Raw genomic sequence first — 20,791 nt, forward strand, 5'->3', positions numbered from 1 at the left:
GCCACGTGGCAAAAAAAATAATTTTTTCATACATTAACAATATTATAATATTAACTATATTTAAAAAAAAAAAAAAAAACACCAGAAAAACCTGAACCCAGTCCCCTTCCTTCCCCCTCACCTATCTGTAAAAATCCCTTCCCCCAGAATAAGAAGAAACCAAACCCGTCCCCCGCCGCGACCCACCAGCTCTTCCCCCCCTCCGACGACGCACCTGCGACGAAGCATCTGCTCCCCCTCCCCCCCCCCCCCCCGCGACGACGTAGTTGCGCACCTACTGTCCCCCCTTCCCCCCGGTGACGACCCACCTTTGACGATGAGCTCGCGACCCCCACGGGCGACTGTTGCAGGTATTTGGGTTGTGGGTTGTGGTTTTCAGGCAATGGGTTGCAGGGGTTTCTAAGAAAATTAGTGAAAAAAAAGTAGATAAATGATTAAAGGTGGGGGCTTTGAGGTGGGAGAGGTGGAGGGGGATATGGGTTTTGGGGGAAGGAGACGCGTGGAGGCAGAGGGTGACGGGGAAAGAGGCGGGAGAGAGGTGGAATTCGAAGTTCAAACCCTAGAGAGGGAGAGGGAATGAGGGAATTGAAGAAAGGGTGACAGGGAGTGTGTTGGGGTTGGTGCGGAGGAAGAAGAAGAGTGGGAGAGATGGGTAAGGGGGTGGGGACGGACGGACGGGAATGAAGAGACGGGTAAGGGGGTGGGGGTGAGATGTGGGGAAGGGGATCTGGGATCAGGTTTTTTTTTTTTTTTTTTTTTTTTTTGGTTAAATAGGCTTAATATTATAATATTGTTAATGTATAAAAAATTATTATTTTTGCCATGTGACAGCCACATCAGCACAAATATGGCAGATACGTCAGCATTTAATAAACCATTGGATGGAAAATCTAACGGAGGTGTTGTTTTGAAATAAAATAGTACGTGAAGTATGAAAGTGAAATGTTTTAAAGACGTTGTATGAGATTGTAATAGACCTGAAACCTGAGGGGTTTTTAATGTAATTTACTCAAAAGACTCTTGAATATTTTCTTCACAATGCACTTTGCGCTTTCTAGAATAATAATGAATAAATCTTCCTCACAAAAAAAAAAATTCAAACAAGAAGGATGTATATACATTTTAATTCATAGAGAATGTGTGTGAGAATTAAAGAATCATGTTTGAGTTTGAGCGTGTATTTAAAAATGGGGGGAGGATCCGGATCCGGATCCGGGCGGAATAAAAAAAGCCGCGAAGTGCAAACGAGATGTGTGAAACGCAGAAGCGGCGCCGCGACGGACCAGACAGGTTTCTGACACGTGTCACTGGCATGAACGTGCGGCAGCCCCATTTGATTTTGTCGTGAACGGCACGCGTGGAGGATGAGTCAAAACCCCAGACGCAAGAGCGAAAGCTTTCCAGTCTTAAAAGCAACTTTACTTACTTTCTCTCGTTTTTTTTCAAATGCTTTATATATATATATATATATATATATATAATTATAAAAGAAAAATAATAAAAATAAATAAATAAATAGAGACGTAAATACAAGAAGAGAGGGAGAGAGGTTGAAAAGCTTCGAAAGTGGGAGTGGCTTATATGCGAAAAAGCACAAAAGCTGACGGGAAGAGAAGGGGACCCTGCAAATCCTTGTAATCCACGTGCTAAATTACGCTATATTTTGACATTCTTGGCTTTGCATTGAACTCTTTCAAATTGTATATACGGTGACATAATAAAATATTCGTCTAGATAAGAACGTACTCGTTCTCTAAAAGTGGTGATCGACAAAAAAAACTTATTAGTTATTGCTCATTGCATAACGTGACATTCTGAACTAATAATACAATATTATCTTCTAATCCTTACTTTTTTCGAAAACAAAAACTAACACACCCTCCCTGCGTACAAGAAGAGATTACTGTACTCAACCAGTAGTATACTGTTTTCGTGTTCACCTAGCCTTACTCTGCTTTTCCCCCATTTCTTTATTGCTCACATTTCAACGAAAATGCCATAAAAATCATAAAAACAATACTACGATATTATTATTTTTGCAGCACAGTTTAAAGCTGCAACGGAATCACCCCTATACAGAAAAGTGTGTGCGTAGGATTGGAGCATGCATACACTCTTTCCAGTTTCAAAGCAAACGAAAGGAAAAACAAGAGAGAGGAGAGAGGGTGTAGAACTAGTGGGTTCATCGAAAGGTCGGTTTCTTTTGGAGGGTAAAAACAAGCACTCGATTAGGAGTGAGAGAAGGAGGAGAGAGATAGTAGGTGCTCTCAAAACTCAAGCTTTGGTCCGCGTGCTTGGATGAAAGGAACTGATGGGTCTTGGTTTGTGCCAATGGCCCACTAGTTGATAAAAAAGATCCTTGGCAGTGCCTTTGTGCAGTTTTTGTTCCTTGATTTTGGTTTCTACTCCGGACTGTCCTGTGGGGGTACTCCTCTTCTGCTTTTGTTCCCCTTCCATCATTGGACTGGACTGGATTGGATTGGATTGGATTGTTTGTTTGTTTTCTCATGGGATTCTCACAAATGGGTTACTCAATTCCTTGGATTTTCAGATAAAAAAGTGAGAGATTTCTTGATTTGGGGTTCTGGGTTTTGCATTAAACATGTAAAAGTTCAAATATTTGGGGTAAAATACTGAGAAATCGGCAGAGAAATGATGGGTTCGGTGGAGGAGAAGCTCAAAACTGGATGCTTGCTTGATGAGATGAAGCTGCTGAAAGAGCTGCAGGACCACTCTGGTTGGTTTGTTCTTCCTTTTTGATTTTAAAAAGTTTGAATCTTTCAACGGATCTTTTTTCAAGTTACCTCAATTAAACCGCATTTTCATTAATTGTTGTCGGAAGTTTGTTATAGGTTGTGTCTTTGGTTTGTTTCAGGGACCCGGAAGGCTATAAATTCGGAGCTATGGCACGCTTGCGCCGGCCCGCTTGTTTGCTTGCCGCAGGTTGGGAGTCTCTCGTACTACTTCCCCCAAGGACATAGCGAACAGGTTTCAAATTGTTGTCCGAATATCTGCAATTTTGATGTCTTTCTGTTTGTTCCATGGTATTTGAGGAAACTGATGAGGGTTTTGCTGCTGAAATGTAGGTGGCGGTTTCGACGAAAAGAACGGCAACCTCACAAATTCCGAACTATCCCAATCTCCCTTCTCAGTTGCTATGCCAAGTTCAAAATGTTACACTGCATGTATGTATTTTAGCAGATTGTCACTTGCTTTCTATACACACGAGCATACTGTCAACGAAGTAGGAAAAAACAATGATTTTAAACCGTGATTTATGTTTCCAATAGGCAGACAAAGAAACCGACGAAATCTATGCACAAATGAGCCTTAAACCAGTGAGCTCTGTAAGTTTGATTACTATTGTAATTCTTAAATTTGTCACATTTTTATCTGTTGTTAACAATTTAAGTTCGAAAATATGATGTGACGAATAATTTGTCGTTCGGTCAGGAAAGGGATGTCTTCCCGGTACCGGACTTTGGAATGAGGCCTAGTAAACATCCATCTGAGTTTTTCTGCAAAACTTTGACCGCAAGTGACACAAGCACACATGGAGGGTTCTCCGTGCCGCGTAGGGCAGCGGAAAAGCTCTTTCCTCCGCTGGTGAGGGGTTTTTTTTTCTTTATTTTGTCTACCCATTATTGTAATTGGGAAATTTTAATCAGAGGAGGATGTGGATTTACATTTTGCTTGTAATTTATGCCAGGATTTCACAATGCAGCCACCAACCCAAGAACTTGTTGTCCGAGACTTGCACGATAATACCTGGACATTTCGCCACATTTATCGCGGTGAGAATGCTTAAGTATTCGTTTCTATTTCATGCTGTAATATGTAGTTGAATTCAACTTATTGGTTCTGGAAGATAGTGTTCGAGTTTTTAACTATATATAGTGTTGTCTCTCTGTCGAAGTATTTCCAGTTTAATATTACATGCATCTGCCAGCGGTTCGTTGGATTTCTATTTTTTGAGTATATCCTGTTTTTGTCCATCCATGTAGGGCAGCCGAAACGACACCTTCTCACAACTGGATGGAGTTTGTTTGTTGGTGCAAAGAGGCTTAGAGCAGGGGATTCCGTTCTATTTATCAGGTACATCGGAGTTACATCTTAAGCTTTGGTGATGTGTTCGCCAAACCCTCGCAGATAGTTTACGTTGCGAAGCTACCACTGTTGTCTGATTGAACATTTTTTTTCTCACCATCACAAGGGATGAGAAGTCGCAGCTATTGATCGGTGTGAGACGAGCAAATCGTCAGCAAACAACATTGCCGTCATCAGTTCTATCTGCTGATAGCATGCACATTGGTGTCCTTGCTGCTGCGGCTCATGCTGCAGCTAATCGGAGTCCATTCACTATATTCTACAATCCAAGGTCCGCACGATGTGTGTTCGTTTCCCTATTCATATTTCATGTCTTTTTCAGAATTTTTTCTTGACTACTATTTCTACTCAACCGTAGGGCATGCCCTTCAGAATTTGTCATACCTTTGGCCACCTTCCAAAAGGCTGTATTTGGGACACAGCTCTCGATTGGCATAAGGTTTGGAATGGTGTTCGAGACAGAGGAGTCGGGCAAGCGCAGGTAATGGATAACATCGTCGGTAACTTGTTACAGAATCCAAGTTTTTTTTTTTTTTAAATATTTTCAATGGTGAAAAGAAGGCAGCAGGTTTCAATATGCTCTGCGTACTATCACTTTAATGGGTGGACGGAGGTTAACATTTTCCATGATCTCTGCAGATATATGGGCACGATAGTTGGTATTAGTGATTTAGATCCGCTGAGATGGCCTGGTTCAAAATGGCGAAATCTTCAGGTAGAGTGGGATGAGCCAGGGTGTTGTGATAAACAGAACAGGGTTAGTTCATGGGAAATCGAAACTCCGGAAAGTCTTTTCATATTTCCTTCTCTGACTTCGAGTCTTAAAAGACTGATGCACTCTGGATTCTTGGGTAAGTTTTACTTTCTTCTGTTTTCCAGCAGGCAACTCAGTAACATGGTTTTCTTACTACTGTTTTCGCGCTAACAGGAGCAGAAACCGAATGGGGAAATATGACCAAAAGATCATTCATCCGGGTTCCTGAGATTGGAAACGGGAACTCTTTTCCATACCCGATTTCAAATCTATGTTCGGAACAGCTAGTCAATATGCTAATGAAACCTCAGCTTGTTAATCATGCTGGAACATTAGCTACTCTACAACAGGAATCGGCTGCTAATGTAGATTCAGTAGATATGAAGGCCATGCAGGCCAAAATCAACCAGAAGAATCCAGCTGATGGCGTAAACGCGAATGCACCATCTCATGGAATTCCACCGGGAAATCTGAACACCGTAGCCAAGTTTGGAAGCCAAGCACCAGTTGGAAGTAGCACTGAGAAGATGAAATCAGAACCTGAACTTTCTGCAGATCAGTTAAGTCAGTTGAGTTCGGCAGGGCAAGGCATCGAGGATAAATTAGCTGCAGGGTTTGCGAGTCCCTATAACCATATGAATCAGCTGACATTTGCCAACCAAAACCCCAGTTCAGCGCAACTACAAACTAGTCCGCGGCCTATGCAGCCTTTGGATTCACTACTCTACCACTCTCAACAAACTGAATTACCTCATTCGGATTTCAATGGCATGAACAGTTCACTTCCATTCCTAGACAATGATGAATGCATGTTTTACTCTTCTTGCCTACCTTTTTCTGGGGCACTCAGATCACCGGGTCCTTTGTCTGCTTTCGGTTTACCAGATTCTTCAACTGTTTTAACTGACGCAAATACTTCCTCCCTAACTTCAATCGGTCAGGACATGTGGGATAATAGCCTCATTAATTCAAGCAGCCTGAGAGATTTGTCGGATGAGAGCAACAATCAAAGTGGGATCTACGGCTGTCCGAACATTGATGTTGGTAGCTGCTTAAGTACTGTCGTCGACCCTTCTGTCTCAAGCACTATACTCGATGACTTCTCTACGCTGAAGAATGCCAACTTCCAGAATTCTTCGGATTGTTTGGTTAAAAACTTGAGCTCAAGCCAGGATCTTCAGTCGCAGATTACCTCGGTGAGCCTTGGAGACTCTCAGGCTTTCTCTAGGCAAGACCTGGCAGACGCCTCAGGCGGTACATCCTCGAGCAATGTAGAACTTGATGAGAGCAGTCTACTGCAGAACAGTTCGTGGCATCCGGTGGTTGCACCTGTGCGAACCTACACAAAGGTAAGCAATTTTATCGAATTGAATCTTCTATTGTAACGATTTTGACCAAGTTCGTGTATCTCTCATGCCGAGCCTAGAGTGATGAGTTTGGTTTTGGTTGGCAGGTTCAAAAGACGGGATCTGTTGGGCGGTCAATTGATGTTACTAACTTCAAAAACTACGAAGAACTATGCTCTGCAATCGAATGCATGTTCGGACTGGAAGGGCTGCTAAATGATCCAAGAGGTTCAGGGTGGAAATTGGTTTATGTAGATTATGAGAACGACGTTCTACTTGTCGGGGATGATCCTTGGGAGTAAGCAAACCAAAACTTCTGCTATAAATTTGTGTTGAAAGATTGTACCGGTACTTCAACTCAACTTTGATTGCCGTCATTTGTTAATATTTTTGCAGGGAATTTGTTGGTTGTGTCCGCTGCATCAGAATCCTTTCGCCTACTGAAGTTCAGCAGATGAGCGAAGAAGGCATGAAGCTTCTGAACAGTGCTGCGATGCAAGGGATGAATAGCACCATGTCCGAAGGTGGCCGTCCCTAAAATGGCCGCCACTGCAGCTACAATCGCGCACAATGGTCCAGACAGGTTGCACGTTAGGGTTTGCAACTAGGATGCAGTGCTGGGCAAGTTGATGTGGGTGCCAATGTACTTTAGCTTTTGTGTTCTAGGCGAAGTTTGATGTACTAATAACTGACATTAATTAGCAGGAAGTGAAACTTGCAAGGTGCTTTAATAGTGTAATGGAAAACTTTTGTGCTTCTTAAAACTTCTATATCTTCCGCTAAACACGAACGAGTTTATCATGCAGAAGCAATTGATGCAGATAAACATCGAAAGCGTTCCTCTGCTAAACTGGGATAGATGGCTAAATTATTCAGAAGAGTATGCGTCTTTGAATGGTAAAATGAATCAAATATCGATGCCGTTGTACATTTAAGAATGAATACACTCTGATTTTTTCACTTCCTAACAATTCATTGTCTAAAGAACAGAACAACTAATACTCCCTGAAGTACAAAATAACAGATACGATAGCTTACAAACTACAGAACCGATTCCATTTTCTACCACCAGCTCTTATTGCAATGTCAAAGGCATATCACGAGGATGTTAAAAAGCAATGAACCTGCACAAATTTCGTGCGAGGAAGCATATAGAACATCAAATTTTTGCTACCTAATGCAGTTTCTTGCGAGAAGTACCTGGTCATCATACTCTAACTGGTTTCTGCAAAACGGCAGACAAATAGATCTCTGATTTGCCTGACCCTGCTGCCTCCGCCTTCTCCCCGACAACCCATTTCAGCTTTTTATATCCAAACCGCTCGATCAATCTGGTTAAATCCCTCTTCTTTTCATCATCGGAGCCATAAAAGTTGTCCAACCAAAACAGACCTCCAGGCCTCAAAATGCGGTCGATGTCAAACATCAAGAACTCAAACTTTTCCGGTTTTGCCGCAACATCCAATCCACTAGCGGCATGAACCATATCGAACACATTATCATAGAAAGGAAACCTATGATCCAAGCTCAAAAACAGAGGGAAAAGCCCTCTTGCTGCTATGAATTCGCTAAACGGGGCTCCGATATTCAATGTGTTGGTGATCACAGTCATGTTCCTCTCTGCCATTCTAGCAGCAAAGGTACCAGACCCACCTCCAATATCAAATCCTATTCTGATTCCTCCACTCCCCAAAGCTAAAACATCATCAATGAGGAAATCATTCTTGCTCCTAGCCTTAACATATCTCTGGGTTTCGGACCCGTTAACCAAATCGAAACAACCAACGCAATCCCTACTCAATTTCTTAACATTCAAGCATTCAAATTTCTTGCATTCAAGGCCACTCCAACTCACAATCTTATCACTAACAGGTTTCCAAAGCGAAATCGGTAAAGGGTGTAAACCCACCTTAGTAACTGTCTTGGCAAAGCACCTCCGTCGCGGCAGAGGCTCGCATCCCCGCAGAATCAGCTTCTGGGCAAGGCTCCAATCGTCGGGGCAGGGCCCGGAGACCCTGTAGTTCATGTACTGTGAAAGCAAGTCGGCGGATTTCTCGCAGGAATGGCCGACGGAAGCCACCATTTCCGTGATCCCGGTTTTCGAATCTTTTCCGAGAGGGAGCTGGTGGTGCTGGAGGAAGACTTTGAGCTCGTTCGCGACATTGCGTTTCGAAAGATCGATGCTTTTGTATCCAAGGAGCTCCTTTTCCATCTGGGCAAGCTTCTTTTGCGACGAATCGATCTCGCGGAGGATCAGACCGACCTGCTCGGAGATGAGGGAGATGTTCTTCTGGGTGTGGTGGAGGAGGTGGTACGTTTGGTGGTCTTTCGGGGCGGATGTGAAGGCGTAGAGGGCGAAGAGGTTGGTAGTGATGACAGAGAAGAGCATGAGGAGGTTGACGGCGGAGGAACAGAGCGACGCTCTTCGGAATCTGGCGGTTCCGTCGCCGATCTTGAGAGAAACAGAGCCCATCTTGGCGGTGTGAGTGAGTGAGATTTGGGGAGTGATTTGACTGAACAAACACTCACTCAGTGGGGGGTGGTTGAGAGAAGGATTAAAGAAATGTCAAGTGGGATTAGAGAGTGATTTGTGAAGTTAAGACAGGGTTAACTTATCAAGACATTGTCGGCTGCGATTGTAACGTTTGAAGAGCGTAAAATGGGGTATACTAAATGATGACGTGGTTCAAGAAAAACTAGATAAATTTGTTCGACTTAATTAAGCTTTCCAAAAATCAGAACTTTGTTTAATTAGCACAAACTCTAATTTTCTCTCTTACAGCAAGAATTTTCCTTCTTTGGAGGTGTTGGGTGCAAGTTGGATTGGAAATTACGATTCTTGCTTTGATATACATCCGCATCAAACACAAATATTGTATAGTTTTCGAAATTTCAATATATTCTGCAGAAAATTTTGCCAAAACTGATATCAGTACGGAGTTACGTTGAGCACCTGTATATCATATGGAGAAAGAAGGGTAGGTATAACAATATAAATTAAACAAATTTTGACAAAATCTAGCTCAAAAGGCAATTTTGAGCCACACTAGGAGGCTCCGCATTTAAAAGATGTACACACAGGAAGTAGTAGTAGCGAGACTAACTGCTGATCTCCCTATCCATTTTCATTCTCTTTGTCTTGTGCACCTCCGGCACGCTACTACCTCGTGGCTGGAACGATGCATCATGCTGGAATGTGCAATTTGCTCCTTTGTTGCATCCCCTTGCACTGTTGAAGTATATGCAAGGCTTCATATTCTTGGGCTTTGAATCTCTTGGTTTGTAGTTATTATTGGATTCTTGGTTTACAGATGAATGATCGCTATGTCGGTTTCCAAATGGTGGAAAGTTGTCCTGCCTGTCTCCTCCATGTTGTTGAATCAAGTTTTTATAGTAGTTGATGTCCTTTGCTAGTGGAGGTGGTCCAACAGAAGGCGAAGAATGAACTGAAATTGATGCAGGAGGAGGTAGTCGTGCATCAGGAAAATGTCCCGTTCCAGCAACATGTGGTGGGGGATAGAAATGTCCACTTGATGAAGGTGTGTTGATTTCTGTCCTGATCATGTGAGATGAATCTGATACGCCCATTTGGGGTGGCCTTGTTATTGGTTGTTGATCTGTAACCAATTTCTCAATCATTTTCGGGTTGTTGAGAATCTTAATGAGCAATTCATGATCAATCATATTTCCGTGCTCATTGTTATTCACAATTGCACCAAGGGCAGCAGCTACAACATCAGGTTCTGCTGCAATAGGCATTCCAAGTGTTGCAGGTATGTGGTTTCCATTGTCAGGAATACTGTTTTGAGATGGAGCCGAAATTCCCTGAACGGATAGAAAGGACTGCGAGCTTGTGGAATTGTTAAACGGTTCCACGGATTCGGATGAGGCTTCACCTCCTGCATCTTCGTCTTCAATAGGAGTAATAGGTATGATAAGAGGTTGCCCACCAGTATGACTAGAGTCCTCAACATCTGCCAAAACAGAGGGGCTGTGCACAGAAAAAGAAATACTGTTAGAATTCATGGGTGGGTGGAACTTAAATCCAAAATTGTAGAAAGCAAAGTGACGAACTTTAAAGGAATGGCAGATGGCCGTGGATAAACAGCTTCCAGTACTCTTATCTCTCTCTGATTTTGAATCTCCATCTCTTTGCTTTCGTCCCCAGAAACCACTTGCCAAGTGAAGTTTAGCACAACCTGTTCAAATTTAGTATAATTCGAAAAAAAAAATGTATTAACTAATATTCAATATTTTTCAAGGCATACATGCTATTGAAACAAGGTATATTGGTCAAGATTAAAATCCCAAGCCAAAGGTTTACTTTACCTTAGGAGGGCATCTCCATTTGATCAAAGGAATTTGAGACAAGTCAATCTGCGGCTGATTTGCCGGATGAGCTCCCTCAAATCCAGGGGGTAGAGTGTCATCTGAGCCTGTTCCAGATGAATGTGACGGCCAAGATGCCTTCACTTGGAGGTGATCTTGAGCGCTCAGCCCAACTTGCGAAGGAGATTCCTCCAAGAGAAACAGCTTTACCTGTTTAACAGAGAAGCATCAGTACGATAACCATTTAAACTACCATTAATATATCAACATCGTTGATCATCATTTTCCACAAACTTCTTCAGAATGCTGAGCGTAGATGCACAGGGAAACTTCAGAAATCTTTGGCATAACTTCTCCTTTAAATAATAACACGACTAAAATCTTAAAGCAAATTATGAAAATAGAAGTGAAAAAGAAAAAATGCACAGATGGAAGAAATAAAGATCATAGAAAATCAATTAAACTATACTAGAGATTAACGTGAATACACATCACTGCATTTAATCCTCCCATGTCCATCTCCACCCAGTCACTTGTAATCAGTTTGTTCGAGATTGTACTGGACACATCAATTCGTACATAGCTCAACAAAAATCAGATTTAGCATGGAGGATTTTGCTAACCATATAGGGCAATGAACTAGACAACCCACTTCTTAAAACAAACTTATTTCGGCCAACACTAATACGAGCAAGTTCATCCAATAATGAAACAGCGCCTAGAGTAAAGAAGTGGCAGACATCACAGTAAACTCTAGATGGCTTTAACAGAATTATTGATGTTGTATCAGAGAGATAGGAATCATCTGAACATAGTTTGAGAGTGACTTTTGACTAAATATTTAAGACAAGGTTGAACAAAAAACCAGCACTTGCCATAAAAATAAAAATAAAAATAAAAAATAAATAATAAAAAAAAAAAGACGACAAAAGATGCATCACGTATCACACTCTGAGAGGTGATATTAATGCTATCCGGATGCACACCCAAGACCCCAACAAGCCTTTAGCTTTGATAGCTTTGCATGCCCCAGCAGATAATGTGGAAGTTATCCTTATGATATGGCCCTCCCATGTTGGAAGTGGCTCAAGTCTTGGACTTATTCTCCTCTTCAAACAAAGAGAAAAGGAACAACTTTAGAAAGAAAATAACAAAGATGACACTTCTGAGTAACTTAACTTCATGTTTATGCAATGACACAATAAACTCTATTAACAATACAGCCAAGAAATTTGAAATAGAAGTTCCCTAATGAAATGATTCAACCTTTCTCAAACACAAGAACCTTTCACATAATTTGTCATGACAAATTATCACAACAACAACAACAACAAACCATTCACGAACACAACTATGGCAGACTACCAAATGCAATCAATTCAAAAAGAGAAATGCAGAAGTGGCCACTGTATTCAAATGCACGCCGTCAAAAAACCTTGACAAAACAAAAAACTCAAGTTTTTGGCCCTTTTCTGATGGTTTTAGAAAAGTCAGTCACCAATCCAAATAAAGCTATTCAACAAAGTGCTACACAAAATGACCAGGTTTATGATAATGCTTATTCCATTCATTTTATCTAACACTAGGAAACTACAATCACCCCACTATTCTATTGTTCTCGTAGAACCTTTTTAGCAGGAAATGAGAACACTTCTCTGGTGAGAAGTCACGGTTGCAAAAGACCAATAACCTTATAATTCCTCAAAAAATATCTAACTTGCATATATTTCTTATTATCCCCTTTTATTCCCAGCATGGCCAGTTATCAATCAACATTCTCAAAGTTGCTCCAAATTCAGTGAAAACTAGTTTAACAATTAGCTTGTGATTTTCGCATTCATTTACGTGTAATTCATTTTAAACCTCATTGCATATTATCTTCTTTTGAAATTATATTGGAGAAAGGGCGACCAACTTACGAATTCTTCATAAAAAGTTTCAATGTTGGTATTTGTACACAAGAATGCATTTGTATCTAATCTCACTTTCTTCTTCATAAGTTGCTAATCTTTCAAAGCTTTAAGCCACTTTTTCTCAAAGAATGATGGATTGCTGCAACGATGCAGATATTGCCTTGGTGTTCAATGGTCATTCTCGCCCTAAAGATCGTTAAGTGATCCAATGGTTGTGCTTAACACTGTTCCAATTGATTAATTCATCAAACAGAACCAAGACAACAACTTCAAACTTTACCTTTTCAAAATTTACAGCTTTACGAAAAGGTGGAAAGTAGATTAAGCTAAAAAGGTTAACCTTGTTTCATCACTTCATATTCTGCTTTTCATGAATACACAATACCAATTTCATAAGGAAACATGGGGCTGTACGAGCTGCAGATGCAACACATTCCAACATTTAAGTCTTAATGAAAAATCTACGATGGTTTTATATTGATTGGGTTCTGATTTCCAAACACAAAATTGTTTAAGAAGCCTATAGTAATTCCTTAATGATACATTCGACTGATTGAGCTGCAGAGGATACAAATTTCAACGTTAAGCCTCAACAGAAAATAAAAGATGGTCCATATTGAGTGGCTTCTGATTTCTGAACACAAAACTTCGCATACAAATTCAGAAAAAGGCTTTCTTTCTCCATCAATCTTTGTCAATTGTCATATGACACTGAGACCAACTTATCATACACATGCAATGCAATGCGACACAGAATCACTTCAAACGAACGAAACGATTACCAAAAGTGGAGAACTTTAACATACATTTTCTAACAATTCATCAACTCCAACGATGCAGCATATAACTACACATCATAGCAAACCAATACATATGAATACATATCAAACAAAATAACACAATCCACAGAAGTTCAGATAGCTGATTCTTTTCCAGCTCATTTCGCATTCAACGAACAGAAACTACTGAATCGACTATTATCATCAGATTTGGTCATTGAAAAATGCATTCTTTACCTGACAAAGATTAACATCTGAAGCCCAAGAAATCCTTTTCGTTTTGTGCAATCCCCGCATGTTAAACAAAATCCCCAAGAACCCTTCTTTTCCTGCTTCGATTCCAACTTTTAGTCACAGTTTCAAATTCAGGTCAACAATTTCGGGTCCCAATCGAAATCTAAAACCCCTGCAGCTCTCTCAGATTCGAAACCCTAGTTCCTACTGCGTCGTCGGCGTCAAAAATCCCCTTTCTATAACTTAACCCTAACCCTAACTGTACAGATTTAACGCGATCCAATTGCAGAGAGGCTCTCTGTGCGTCGCGAAACGGCGATCGCAACCATGGCGGTTCGTCGAACGGAACGGAACGAAACGCTATAAAATAAAATTCCTCTGGTTTTGGCCTTCGGCGTTTTTCCTCCTCCACATTTTGTTATCCTTTTTTTTTTTTTTTATTTAAAATTTCATTTTGTCATTTAAATGAGCGCGTGGCGTGTCGGATAGTTTTGCCTGTTGCGAAGATGGCAAGCACGCGCTGGTATTGCGAACCGGGGTTTTTTCGGTTAGTTGGTTTCGGGTGGGCTAAGGTTTTTGAGTGACCACGGCCTGTAGTTTGTACGGTAAATGATGATTTTAAAGTGTTGTACTTGTTTGGAATAAAAAAGAGAGGAAAGTTCTCACACACTTATTTTTATTTTTACACACTTTTGTTATTTTTTATTTTTTTATTTTTTTTAATTTGATAATTGAAAATTGAGAGGATTGCGTGAAAAAAAAAAAGAAAGTGTTTAGATAGCACTACAAAAAAAATCATGCTTTTTACAAAAATAATGAATGTTTCGATGTATATATTTCAAATTTATACATCGAGAACGAATGAAGAGTTTAGATGTACCAACAATCCAACAACCATGCAAGATATCGACATATACATCAATTCATACTAGAAAATTTATAACATAATCAGGCTCAATGTTATAAATTTTCTAATATGATTTGAGCCTGATATTCTAATTTTGGATAAACAATATGGACCCCAAAAGATATAAAAAAAACCCACAACTTGAAAAGATTGGAGTACGGTTAGGTGCTGTAATTCGTGAATGTGTTATAATATAAGTGAATACATATTGTTAATATTGGAAAGATTAACCATGTCGCCCACAAGAGAAATTTGCATAAAAAGTGACGCAATATGATAATTTGTTGTTATGGTAAGAGAAATAAAAAAAATTAACAAAAATAAATAAATAAATTGAAAAGGGAGGATCAGTATGTAGTTAGCGACTTGAATGGGGAGTTGTCACTAGAGTTCTAGGGACTTTATTCAAATCGAATCGGTATCATAGTACCGATCGTATCATCTTCTCTATTTTATTTTATTTTTTTCATTGAAATTTTTTCTTCCTTATTGATTTTTAAAGTTGAAAAATTTTTAAAAAATAATATAACTCGTCATGATTTTCCATTGACAAAAATAATGTGGTGATGTTTCAAACTTATTGCTCGTGGCTACATATTTTAACCATTTGCGTATGTCGCATGATTGTTTTATGACAACCGACACTCGATTGGAAGACCAAGAGCTAACTATCGAGGCTTTGGGTTATCTACACATACTTGATATAGATGAACAATACTCCCCCTCCCTAGAAATGTATAAGAAAGTACGTAACTCAACAAGAAATTTCCTTATTTGTCCAATCTTTACACATTATTTGATGACACCGGCACTTTACACATATGTTATAATACATAGATTAATTATACAACGTGAGCATAGGAATGGGTCCCAATTGAATTGGGAGAGACATATATTGTTATACTCTTTATTAGGAAAAATATTTTTTCCATTGATAAAATGAATAACATTACACTTTGGGCATTTATACAAAAGCTATCACAGCTAACAAAAAAGATAACCTCCAAAACAAACTAACATTCCTTAAACTCTAAGCATTATCTCTTGTAGGTGCAATTACATTTTTATCCTTAATATCATCCCTCAAACGAAACTGTGGAACTCACAGTTGAAGTTTGTCTCTCAGAAGCAAGAACCTGGCCTTGGAGAGAGACTTGGTACAAATATCAGCTATTTGATCCTGTGTACAAACAAAATGCACAGATACTTGGTTTGCCATAACCTTTTCACGAATGTAATGATAATCGATTTCAACATGCTTGGTTCGAGCATGAAAAATAAGATTCTTTCCTAAGGATATTGTAGAGACATTATCACACCATAACTGTGGAGAATGAGGTAGAGGATAAGCAATATCAGTAAGCAGTTTGCAAAGCCAAGTGATTTCATCCGTTGTATTTGCAAGAGACTGATATTCAGCTTCTGTTGATAATCTAGCAACATTTGGTTGCTTCTTGGAACTCCAACTAATAAGTGAGTTGCCAAAAAAGATGTAGTAACCATCAATGGATCTTATGTCCAAATAACACCCTGCCCAATTAGCGTATGAAAATGCTTGAATAGATGGAGCTTTAGAACACTTGGAGAACCATAAACCAAGATCAAGGGAACCCTTGAGATATCTGAAAATGCGTTTAACTGCTTGCATATGTGAGACTCTTGGATTGTGCATGAACTGACACACCAAATTGACTGCAAAACTAAGATCAGGTATTGTCCAGGTTAAATATTGAAGAGCTTCAACTAAAGACCGGTATTCATAAGCATTTTCAAGGATAGGGGATGAGTGATCAAGTTTGGTTGTACTTAGAGGAGTGTTGCAAGGTTTAGCTCCCTCCATTTTTGTTTATGTCAAGAGATCTAAGATTCTTAATGGGGAAAAGAGCATTGAGTTGTGTTATAACTTCTTGACAGGTTGCAGAAGATGAACCAATCATTAATATGTCATCTACGTAGACTAGGATGAAGACCAAAGAGGGAGATCTCTTCACAAACATAGAATGATCACTTTGAGAACTTGTGAAACCAAGAGAATGCAAAACATTATGAAGTTTGTCATACCAACCTTGAGGAGCCTGTTTTAAACAATAGAGTAATCTGTGAAGTTGACAAACATGAGTTCGTTTGGCTGGATCTTCAAAGCTAGGTGGCTGTTGCATAAACGCTGATTCAGTAAGTGTGCCATGAGTCTAATAGTCACAGGTTTGTCCATTGGACTAAAAGTTTCAGTATAGTCCAGGCTTTTTTATTGGTGAAACCTTTAGCAACCAAACGGGCTTTATACTTGTCAATATAGCCGTCTGGTTTCCTTTTAATCCGAAAGACCCACTTACATCCCACAAAATTGTGAGAAGATGAATAAGGTACAAGAGACCAAGTACCAGTTTTGAGAAGGGCATTAAACTTCTCTTGCATTGTTGTGCACCAATGAGGGTGCTTAAAAGCTTGTAAGTAGGTTGAAGGTACATAATCAACTGCAAGATGAGGAGGAATAGGGTGTTTAGTTGCAGTTAGGGCTTTTGGTTTGAAAATTCCAGACTTGGATCATGTCTGCATTGGGTGAATGTTGATATGAGAGGTAGAATGTGAAGAAGTATGATGTAAGGGAATTGCAGAGGCTGATAAGTTTGCAGGATTTGAAGGATTTGATGTGGTTACAGAATTGGATGTGGATGTTTAGATGATTTCCTTAGTGCACAATATTAGCAAAAAGTCTTATTTGAACCATCAAAAACAGAAATACATGACTGAGATGCCAATTTATTGATGATCTTAACATAAAGGTGGCCCAATCTTTGATGGCAGAGATTCCTTAGAGCTTTGATAGATGCAATGAATGCTTGATAAGAAGTAGCAGGGGATGATGATGAGTGAAAATGATAGAAGCCATGTTGAACTGGACCTTTAAAAAGCATCATCCTTGAAGAAAGATTCTTCATAATGAAGTGAAAATGATAAAGATGCATGGAACACCAATTGTCAAGGAGAAATTGATTTGCAGAAAGAAGATTATGCTTCAGATCAGGGATATGTAAAACATGTTTAAGCACAAATGAATTATTTGGAGTATGTAAAGATGATGAACCAGAGTAAAGAATAGGCAAACATTTGTTGCCTCTAATATACACTTGCTCGGGGCCATTGTATGCTTCTGGAGTATGAAGATTTGCATAAGAATTCGTCATATGCGATCTTGCATCAGAGTCTACAATCCAGATAGGTGTAGAATTGGAAGTACTAGCAACCATAGCAGAATGAAAAGATATGCCACTGTAATTTTGATCCATGCAATGAGGTCAGTCAGGCTTCATGATTTGATTGACGACAAATTTGACAAATGATCTTTCTGTTGGAAGAGTAGTTGTTGTGAGCTCCGCGATTGAATCTTTGAGTGGTGTTGCGAGAATAACTATTCATGCCATCGTTGAATCTGTAGTTTCCACGATTCTGATAATTGCCACGATTTGTATTCTGATAATTGCATTCCACATTGCGACCTTGATTGTTGAAATTAGAAACATGATGAGCAACAAAAGCTTGAGGATTAGGGTTTGCAAGCAAGGGAAAAATACCAGCATAAGAGTTTTATGCTTGAAACGGTGCAGCTGAAATGGTTTTCTTCCGATTATTAAGTTGAATCTATTTGCTGAGAAGTAAGCTGTGCAATTCATCAATAGTCGTAGATCCAATACAAAACTGAATGACATCCACAAAAGAGTCAAATTCGAAAGGTAATCCATGAAGAGTAACTAAGATGAGTTTTGAATCTTCAACTGGAGCACCAACACTTGCAAGTGCATCTGCGGTTTCTTCAATTTGCTAGAGATATTGAGCAGCAGTTGATTCACATTTAACAACATTGCGAAGACGAGATCGAAGCTTGTGAATGTGAGATTGAGATGCAGTTGCGAGTCGCGATTCCAATTTCGCCTAAAGTTCTCGAGCAGAAGTCACACCAACCGTGTAAGGAATTAAAGATTCATAAAGAGTTGAATTAATCCATATAAGAATGTTTTGATCATTCTTAAACCAAGTGACATAGGCTGGATTGAGAGTTGCAGTTCGATTCCCTAACAACTCAATAAGAAATTTAGAGGTCGCCATAGTTTCGTCAATGAAACCAGTAAGATTGTAACGACGGAAGATCGGGGCAAACAAAACACTCCATGTCAAGTAATTTGTAGTAGTAAGCTTGATTGGAACCATGGATCCAATATTTTGGATCGTAATGGAAGAAGAAATCGCAAAATTAGGGTTGGGAATTGCATCAGGAAATGGATGAACAGGAGAATCCGATTCCTAAGAAGGAGATGCAGAGGTCACTGTAGCTGTAGGTTGAAGAAAAAATCCCGATCAATATCAAGAAATCGATCGATTGATCAGAGAAGATGAAGAAGATTAGGCGATGCAGAGAGAAGCGGCAAAATTGGATCGAAGAGGTGTCGTGAGACAATAGGCGATTGATACCATATTAGGAAAAGTATTTTTCCATTGATAAAATGAATAACATTACACTTTGGGTATTTATACAAAAGTTATCACATCTAACAGAAAAGAAAACCTCCAAAACAAACTAAGATCCCTTCACCTATAAGCATTATCTCTTGTAGTGTAATTACATTTTTATCCTTGATACTCTCCTGAATTGATTTTTCGAACTGAGTTGAAAAGGCGGAAACTTAATCCTGCCTACCTACACAGGGAAATCCTAAATACTTATCGAATATGGTAAACTATCCTATATATTCCTCACCTACAGATGACTACATAAATATATGTATACACACACATCCGTGTTATATCTTGAACTATCATCAATTGGTTGTGTCTGTTCTTCACCTGTGCGATATTATCATGGCTTGTGGTGCTGCTAATTTCACGTGTTTATTCGTCATGGCAATACTAATGCAAGCTTTCATGGTCGTGCTCTCTCAACCAGTCGAAGCAGAAGCAATCTCGAGGTCCTCGAAAAGATTCATCACCGTCGACAAATCCGGCAACGGCGATTACACCAAAATACAGTACGCAATCGACGCCGTGCCGTCAGGTAATGCTCAGCTTGTGTTTATTTGGGTCAAGCCTGGTGTGTACCATGAAAAAATAGTTGTACCTTCGGACAAACCCTATATAACAGTAAGTGGCACGGGTACTGCACATGAGACTGTAATAATATGGAACGAATGCGGAGAGATTTTTGATGTTGCCGTCTTTACCGTGTTGGCTACCGATTTTATAGGCCGCTTTATCACCATTCAGGTACGATTATATACCTATGAAACAAGTTTCATATTTACTAAAGAACAGATTGTCGATATGTCATTGATAATGTGTCGTTACCATTGTAACCAGCAAAACGTACTAACATATTAACCCTAAACCAGTCACATTATCTATACATTATCGACAATTTCTTCACATGCATGCACATTAACGAATACTTTAATTTTCTCATTGCAGAATACATATGGAATTGGTGCGAAAGCAGTGGCGCTTAGAGTCTCGGCCGATAGAGCAGCATTCTACGCATGTAGAATTTTGTCTCGGCAAGATGCCTTGTTCGACCACGTCGGCAGGCACTACTACGGACACTGCTACATTGAAGGCGACACCGATTTAATTTTCGGAAACGCTGCTTCTTTCTTCGAGAAGTGTCATTTGCATTCGCTTTCGGAGCACAAAGGAGCGATCACAGCACAACGAAGGTATGCGCCTTCCGATCAATCGGGGTTCACCTTCTTGGCATGCGTCGTCACCGGCGTCAAAACGGCACTACTAGGACGGCCGTGGGGTCCCTATTCGACAGTCGTCTTTGCGTATACTTACATGTCAAACGTGATTCTTCCAGAAGGGTGGGACGGATGGAGACTAGCACCCAACAACTTAAGTCATGTTTACTATGGGCAATACAAATGCTATGGACCGGGAGCCGAGACATCACAAAGAGTTAAATGGTCACAAAGCCTTACAAGCGAACAAGTTACACCCTTCCTTGATCAAGCGATTGCCCTTCAATCCGAAAGCTGGCAAGATCGTTGGTCTCTCCTTCATCCTTACGGAGCAGAGCAAGGAAGCGTGGACGGTAAGAACAATATGGACCAAATAGGAGAGGATCCCAGCCCCATCGGAGAGGACGTGGGGGTTGGTTGGGACCCTGTGGAATGGAGTGGGGCGGAGGGGATGTCGATCAGCCCAGCGGAGGATATGTCGAGCTGCGAGAGTCCTAGGTCTCCCGGGATTTTTCTTTTTCTTCTTTTTGGTTTATTTGTTTGATGTTATGAGGAGTAAAGCAATAACAATGTACAACACCGCAGAGACTTGTCGATGTATGAATGGCACAAAAAGAATTTTCGATACTAAAAATCAATTAGACCATGACAAGTGATTACCTCGATGAGTTTTCAAACATCTGTTTAGAGACCGAT

The 20,791-nt window shown here is 40.1% G+C and overlaps 4 protein-coding genes across 5 annotated transcripts; 2 read left to right on the top strand and 2 right to left on the bottom strand.

Annotated features, from left to right (window-relative positions):
• The first annotated feature begins 2,240 nt into the window (after positions 1–2,240).
• LOC103450396 (auxin response factor 5) lies at positions 2,241–6,971 on the top strand. Its single transcript, XM_070814684.1, has 14 exons — positions 2,241–2,425; positions 2,552–2,737; positions 2,876–2,988; positions 3,087–3,185; positions 3,291–3,347; positions 3,454–3,606; positions 3,710–3,794; positions 4,005–4,095; positions 4,214–4,378; positions 4,466–4,588; positions 4,747–4,958; positions 5,036–6,210; positions 6,315–6,505; positions 6,604–6,971. The coding sequence occupies exons 2-14, from the start codon at positions 2,653–2,655 to the stop codon at positions 6,743–6,745; spliced, it is 2,691 nt and encodes an 896-aa protein (XP_070670785.1). The 5' UTR covers positions 2,241–2,425; positions 2,552–2,652; the 3' UTR covers positions 6,746–6,971.
• A 125-nt stretch (positions 6,972–7,096) lies between these two features.
• Positions 7,097–9,072, bottom strand: LOC103450397 (probable methyltransferase At1g29790). The gene has a single exon (XM_008389735.4). It carries the CDS (start codon positions 8,678–8,680, stop codon positions 7,415–7,417), a length of 1,266 nt encoding a protein of 421 aa, XP_008387957.1. The 5' UTR covers positions 8,681–9,072; the 3' UTR covers positions 7,097–7,414.
• A 64-nt stretch (positions 9,073–9,136) lies between these two features.
• Positions 9,137–13,896, bottom strand: LOC103450398 (zinc finger CCCH domain-containing protein 6). Of its 2 annotated transcripts, XM_029094337.2 has the most exons (5): positions 13,466–13,852; positions 11,523–11,645; positions 10,537–10,746; positions 10,282–10,406; positions 9,137–10,198 (listed from the first exon to the last, which is right to left on the bottom strand). In XM_029094337.2, the coding sequence occupies exons 1-5, from the start codon at positions 13,523–13,525 to the stop codon at positions 9,307–9,309; spliced, it is 1,410 nt and encodes a 469-aa protein (XP_028950170.1). In that variant the 5' UTR covers positions 13,526–13,852; the 3' UTR covers positions 9,137–9,306. The 2 variants fall into 2 exon arrangements, with proteins under 2 accessions (XP_028950170.1, XP_008387958.1); XM_008389736.4 differs by lacking the exon at positions 11,523–11,645 and having other exon boundaries at positions 13,466–13,896.
• A 5,179-nt stretch (positions 13,897–19,075) lies between these two features.
• LOC103450399 (putative pectinesterase 11) lies at positions 19,076–20,760 on the top strand. The gene is made up of 2 exons (XM_008389738.4): positions 19,076–19,625; positions 19,827–20,760. The coding sequence occupies exons 1-2, from the start codon at positions 19,095–19,097 to the stop codon at positions 20,637–20,639; spliced, it is 1,344 nt and encodes a 447-aa protein (XP_008387960.3). The 5' UTR covers positions 19,076–19,094; the 3' UTR covers positions 20,640–20,760.
• The last annotated feature ends 31 nt before the right edge of the window (positions 20,761–20,791 follow it).

The sequence above is a fragment of the Malus domestica genome, chromosome 15 (genome assembly GCF_042453785.1).
Source record: "Malus domestica chromosome 15, GDT2T_hap1".
In the NCBI taxonomy this organism is placed as follows: Eukaryota; Viridiplantae; Streptophyta; class Magnoliopsida; order Rosales; family Rosaceae; genus Malus; species Malus domestica.

Coding starts and splice junctions, on each gene's coding strand:
- LOC103450396 (XM_070814684.1), top strand. CDS start 2,653: ATGATGGGTTCGGTGGAGGAGAAGCTCAAAACTGGATGCTTGCTTGAT. Junction 3,607..3,709: donor AAAAGCTCTTTCCTCCGCTG/GTGAGGGGTTTT, acceptor AATTTATGCCAG/GATTTCACAATGCAGCCACC. Junction 4,379..4,465: donor ACTATATTCTACAATCCAAG/GTCCGCACGATG, acceptor ACTCAACCGTAG/GGCATGCCCTTCAGAATTTG.
- LOC103450398 (XM_029094337.2), bottom strand. CDS start 13,525: ATGCGGGGATTGCACAAAACGAAAAGGATTTCTTGGGCTTCAGATGTT. Junction 10,407..10,536: donor AATGGAGATGCCCTCCTAAG/GTAAAGTAAACC, acceptor AAATTTGAACAG/GTTGTGCTAAACTTCACTTG. Junction 10,199..10,281: donor CCATCTGCCATTCCTTTAAA/GTTCGTCACTTT, acceptor TTCTGTGCACAG/CCCCTCTGTTTTGGCAGATG.
- LOC103450399 (XM_008389738.4), top strand. CDS start 19,095: ATGGTAAACTATCCTATATATTCCTCACCTACAGATGACTACATAAAT. Junction 19,626..19,826: donor GCCGCTTTATCACCATTCAG/GTACGATTATAT, acceptor TTCTCATTGCAG/AATACATATGGAATTGGTGC.
- LOC103450397 (XM_008389735.4), bottom strand. CDS start 8,680: ATGGGCTCTGTTTCTCTCAAGATCGGCGACGGAACCGCCAGATTCCGA.